Here is a 6,000-nt window from a genome sequence, read left to right on the forward strand (position 1 = left end):
AAATGAAATAAACAGGAGAGTGGTATTGTTTTACATTTTTACAAAAATCTAAGACAGCTAGATTCCCATTTGTGCTTCTGCATTCAGTCTATTACCATACGTTATTTTGGTTGAAGAATATGAAGAAAAAGGAGGAGGCTTTTTAAGTATTCTTATAGTCTTTCCAGATACTTAGTATTCTCTTTTAATATTACATCAAAACCTGACAACCGGTAACCTCTTAAAGCATAGTTGTGCTGTGAAATCTGAAACCATATCGATGAACTTTTCATATACTGTTTGTGAAGTTAGGGGGCACAGTCCAGAAGACCACCTTCATTTCTAACACCAGTTGCAAAGTTCAGGTGGTTCCTAAGACCACCCTCAGGTTTGATAATTCACTAGGAGGACTCACAGAACTCACTGAATGGTTTATTTTAATGAAAGGATACAGATTAAAACTAGCCGAAGGAATAGATGCATAGGGCAGAGTTCCAAACCTGGAGTTTCACTTGTCCTCTCCTCATGGAGTCATGGACGGTGTTATTTTCCTGACAGTGGTGTGTGACAGTTTGCATGGAGTATTGCCAACCACAGAAGCTCAACCAAGCCTTGGTGTCCAGAAATGTTCTTGGGGCTCTGTAGTTGACTGCTTGAGTGGATGACCTTTCATCTCCAGCCCCTCTCAGGAAGAGCTGACACCTTTAGTTTCCACCCGCTTCTGGAGGTAGAGCAGATACTGTGTGGACAAAGATAAACAAAGACATAATTATCAGGCAGAATATTCCAAGGACCTAGAGATTACCTCCCAATAGCCAAGAGCAAAGGCCAGACCTCGCTTTGAGTATGATTAGCAGTCTCCTATACACTATTATATTAAAATCTGTTGGTCTGTCTTTATACTCTGATTGAATCTTTTTCTTTTTAACATCTTTATTGTCTGATTGAATCTTTTTAACCCATGCTTGGTTCTTTAACATTATGAATTGGTCATTTGGAAAATACTGGCTCACTGAATTTATGCACATCATGCAAATGTTGATACATTTCTAAGTAGTGGGAAGCTGTCAGGCTCATGGTGGTGGATATGAGTTTTTCAACATTCTAATTTTGACTTGAAAGCTTGCATTTTATTATTAGCAACAAATACTGTTGTTTTCCTTGAAGTAGTAGACTCGTTTTATTTATTTCTTAAGAAGATGCCTCTGCTAAATACCCAAATTTGAATAACCATAGTTCGTTAGTTATTCTTTCAAGTAAAAAGGGTGTTGAGATAAAAACCGTCTGATTGAGCTCATTCAAGCAATCACAGGGATGCTTTCCCTTGTGACAGCATCAGACTTCATCGTGAAGCACAGCTTCCCATTTTGTCACCGAATGTTTTTTTAAAGTGTATTCAAGCGTTGAAGTTTAATAAATCAATACTTTTTATGAAGGACATTTTAAAGTGAAACTGGCTTTTTTTAAAAAAAAACAAACTGGGTGGCAATAAAGGAACACAATGACTACCAGTATGATTTGATGCAAGTTGCCTGGAGTTGTGTGAAGGTGCCAGCAGTTGTATCCGTGCCATCAGAGGAAATGTCAGCATAGTAAAAAAGGCAAAAAATATCTTACTGTAATTATGAAAATAGTTTTGACCTCGGAGTCCCCCCTGAAAATGTCTCAGTAACCCAGTAATCCTTGAACCACACTTTGAATACCATTGTTCTGAATAAAATGTGAGATGATTATTTTTTTGCAAGGTGACTGGAGAATGAATAAATGTTTCATTTCCATTCTATCTGTTTTTATTTCCCTGGCAAGGAAAATAATGGACTTTTAAAACTAACTATTTTGGATTTACTCTTTAATAGAAACAGTGTCAGAAGCCGATTTAAGAATAATTAACAAGTTGGCCATTCTTAATTGTACTTACTCTTATCACAATCAGATATTCTTATTATTTTTTTTTTTAGCTAATTTTGTGCTTTAACTAGAAGCTATTAAATCATTAATAGATTGAATTATCTCGTGTTTTTGAATTATGTAAGTCTTTCAAACCAAGAAGCCACACTTTGCCTACACTTTCAGGTGGAAACATCCCTAAGGTGGTAATAAGGTATAATTAATCTCAAGTGAAAAGAAAGTTCTTCATAGTTAAGGTACCAGACCAAGAGAATGCATGAAAATAAGCTGATTTTCTTTTGAAAACAAAAACTTTGTACATTGGTATTTTTGCTCCTTTTTAGTATCTAAGCATAGTTGCCTTCTAAGTTTAAATTTTAATAATTATTGAATTACTTTGGAAGGTCACACTCAGTGATAAAATTCTGCAGCATTGTAGCCATCTCTTTGAGTAAATACCATTGATCTAAGTATTAGAACAGGCGATATTTTTGGCTTGAAGTCTGTAACTTACATAGTGCTGTGTTAAGATGTTACAAATAATAGAGGCTAATTTATAAAGTCCCATATTATAATGTGAAATACATCTTGTTCTTATTTTGAAATTTTGAATTGTTAACGTAGATTTTTGTTGTTGTTGTTGTTCTACCTCTATATTCAATCAGTAGATAGACCCTTGTCCTATATCTCCATGAAGTTTTTTTATTTGGGGGGGAAATAATTCTATTGGAAATTAATTCAGTGGGAAGATGCCATAGCAAATTTCTAATAAATTCCAGTTAAATGCTCTGCCCTTTACTATGTCTTTTGCATCTCTAATTACATCCTCCTGTAGTATTTTCTTTACTTGAGTCTACAGCATTGTAAAATAAATTATGTAATTTGGTTTTTATCTCTGTATAATATGAGTGTTGGAAAAAAAATTGTGATGTGTAAAATATTCCAATTCGTATTGAGCAGTGCCTGGGACATAAGAGACCAATAAGTATTTGGTGAAAAAATGAATGAAAATTATAAGTTGGACACCAATTATTGATTTTCAGTTCTATTTAACAATTATATATTTATGAATATATTAATTTCTACTATGCACATGATATCTTGTTACACACTAAACATTAAATTTTAAGGATATTAATCCTATTTCTTTTCTCATTCATTCAGCAAACACATTGTGTCTGCTTTGTAATGGACACATACATTTTAGGAATTTGGTTAATTTTCTTTCTGAAAACTTGATTTTAAAAAGCAGAGTAAATTAACTTTTTAGTTTCTTTTTCTTAAGATCAGATTTTTATTAGTACACATTTATTATGTAGTGCTTTTTAGATTGAATAATTTTAAACTTTTCCATGAACAGCTAAAATGTTTCAAGTCGTATTCGGATGAGTAAGGGTTGATTGGAATGGGAAAATAAAATTCAGTTTCATTTCTGTTTGAGGAAGTCTTTTTTATTCCATATTGAATATAAGAAATTCTAGACAGAGGGAATAGTTTAAGATAAAGAAAACATTGAGAACAAAAGTATCATCCGCCACCTCCTTGTGGGGTCCCTGGTCACTCTTACCTTAGGACCCAAGAGGAAAAAGCACCCTAGGTACAGTTGACCAGCACTAGTTGTAAGAAAAATCCCAGTGCACACTAAACAGAATGAGTGCCGTAGCTGGAGCTACACTCCAGTATTATACCAGGTTTTTGTCCTTATAATTAAATTCGTTTAATATGAATGATATGCAAATGTTCCTGGGATATTATTTTGTAAGCTAGGAATTATTAATCCTGACTGACTATTAGAATCCCTTAGAAGAGCTTTTTTCCCCTTGTTGATTTATTTATACAGTTTTTATCAAATAATACACAGTTTACAAAATCAGTCAGAACTGAAAAGCTTATACAGAAGTGTCACCTGCCTTGCCTTCCTCAGTCGTTAGTTCTACATTTTAGAGAGAACCATTTTTAATACTTTTAGTATTCCTTTTATATTTACTGCTGTATTTCTACGTAAGAATCTGACATTGCTCCTCCTAACTTAAACATTTCCTCTTAGGTAGGTATAGGTTTAGTTATTTTATAAGTCTCTTCTGTCCTACAGTCTCACAATATCATTATATTCACTTTATTAAACTTTTAATTACCCCCCCCACACACATTGTGTTAGATGTCCTTCCTTTATGTATCCATAGGGGAAAAATCCCCTCAAATCTTTACTTTGCTCTGTCGTAGGAGACTATTACAATCGCCTGCTTACTTACCTGTATTTCGTCACTAGAGATAAGTTCATTCAAGGCAAGTGCTGTTTATTTCCCGTTCATTGTTGTATACTTCAGTGCTTGGTACAGTGTAGGCATATAATAAAGATATTTTTGGGGACTTCCCTGGTGGTCCATTGGCTAAGACTCTGCGCTCCCAATGCAGGGGGCCCAGGTTCGATCCCTGGTCAGGGAACTAGATCCCACATGCTGCAACTAAAGATCCCACACGTGGCAACAAAGATCCCACGTGCTGCAACTAAGACCTGGAGCAGCCAAATAAATAAATGTTTTTTAAAAAATATGTTTTTCATCGTTAATGAAATTCCTTAAGGTTTTTCACAATCTGGCTTCTGCCTGTCTTTCCAACCTCATTGCTTTTTGCAGCTGCTGTGCTAACTATACCATACTGCTAATGCATACTTTCCAGGCTCTCTTGACTTTGCTCATGCTATTTCTTTCGTCTAGTCCCTTTTCATCATCTATCTGGAAAATTCACCGTATTCAAACCTTGTTTAGATACTATATCCTCTGTGAATTCTTTCTGGATCTCATGAGCAAAAGTAATCTCATGTTTTTGTTTCCAGAGTTATTATTTAGTACATTAAAATAGGAGCCTTGGGGTCTGGAGTCAGGCCTGGAATCTGTCCTGGCTCCATCACTTACTAGCTGTGTGACTTTGGACAGGTTAGTTAATTTCTTTGACCTTCATTTTTCCCATATGTAAAATAGAAATAATTGGGTTATTATGAGGATTTTAAAACACACTTTCCGTGAAGCCCCTTACTTATTATTAGCATAGTACTTGACACAAGAGTAACCGCTCAATATATGTTAACTGGTTATTATTATTAGCTATAATGCTGGTTTTTTTTGGCTGTGCCAGGTCTGAGTTGGGGCAGGCAGCCTCCTTAGTTGCGGCTCATGGGTTCCTTAGTTGTGGCATGCAAACTCTTAGTTGTGTTGCAGCATGCATGTGGGATCTATCAAGTTCCCTGACCAGGGATCAAACCCAGGCCCCCTGCAATGGGAGCGTGGAGTCTTAACTACTGGACCATCAGGGAAGTCCCTATTAGCTATAATGCTTTTGCTCGTAGAGGTTATTCATACATTTTTCTCTCTGGCTAAACTGAGTCCCTCAGGGTAAGGAGCAGAGTCTTATTTAATAATGATAGCTCTGCTTTCTAGCACAGTGCTAGATCAAGACTATATGGATTGTTACTAGAACATATAAAATAAGTTAATATCAATTTAGTCTTTCAATTATTATTGCTTTGCAGTGATTTTCACCACAGATGAGCATATTTCCAGTGCTTTGCAGTGCTTGGCACATACTAGATTCTTAATCCATTATTGTATTAATGAACATGTGGACAAAACTCAGGGAGACTGGACTACTTACTATGTATTTTATAGTGTATAACTGATCTATTCATCTATTGATCTTATGTTTTTCCCTCTGTAAATATTTCTCTTGCTAGTATGCTACAATGAAATAGTTTGACCAAATGTTTTCATTGGCTTTAGTGACCAAAAGGAATAAAAGGAAACAGAAAATTGTCTTTTGCTATTAATAATGTAGCGGTGATTTTTTTCCTTCCAGAAACGAAATCCTGAAGTTCGACATGTAGATCTGGAGATATTATAGACTTGATGGAATGAATCACCTTGGAGGGAGTCTTGGAAACAAGTTTGCCAAGACTGCTTTCCCACACTGAAGGAGTCAATGCCGTTCAGAAGCCGTTTTGTTTTTTTTTTTTAAGATGGAGGAGATATTTATTTAAAGAGCAATTCAACAGTCCACAGAACTAAAACAACTTCTTACTTCTAAGAGACATATTACAAGTTGAATCAATTTGGAAATCATGTATTTATGTTTCAGCAG

At 35.2% G+C, this 6,000-nt stretch overlaps 1 protein-coding gene and 1 non-coding gene across 3 annotated transcripts in view; both read left to right on the forward strand.

Annotated features, from left to right (window-relative positions):
- SLC30A9 (solute carrier family 30 member 9) overlaps positions 1-5,798 on the forward strand; it is a 74,463-nt gene extending 68,665 nt beyond the window's left edge. The window contains exon 18 of one of the 2 annotated variants that reach the window (XM_007453044.1): positions 5,719-5,798. In XM_007453044.1, coding sequence (XP_007453106.1) covers positions 5,719-5,763 — 45 coding nt within the window. In that variant the 3' untranslated portion in view covers positions 5,764-5,798. The remainder of the gene's footprint in view (positions 1-5,718) is intronic. The other variant, XM_007453045.1, reaches the window with a different exon arrangement.
- Positions 4,239-4,311, forward strand: TRNAG-CCC (transfer RNA glycine (anticodon CCC)). The gene has a single exon. It is a non-coding gene; the product is annotated as a tRNA-Gly (tRNA).
- Positions 5,799-6,000: the final 202 nt, after the last annotated feature.

Source organism: Lipotes vexillifer, unplaced genomic scaffold (assembly GCF_000442215.2).
Source record: "Lipotes vexillifer unplaced genomic scaffold, Lipotes_vexillifer_v1.1 scaffold1272, whole genome shotgun sequence".
NCBI classification, from domain to species: Eukaryota; Metazoa; Chordata; class Mammalia; order Artiodactyla; family Lipotidae; genus Lipotes; species Lipotes vexillifer.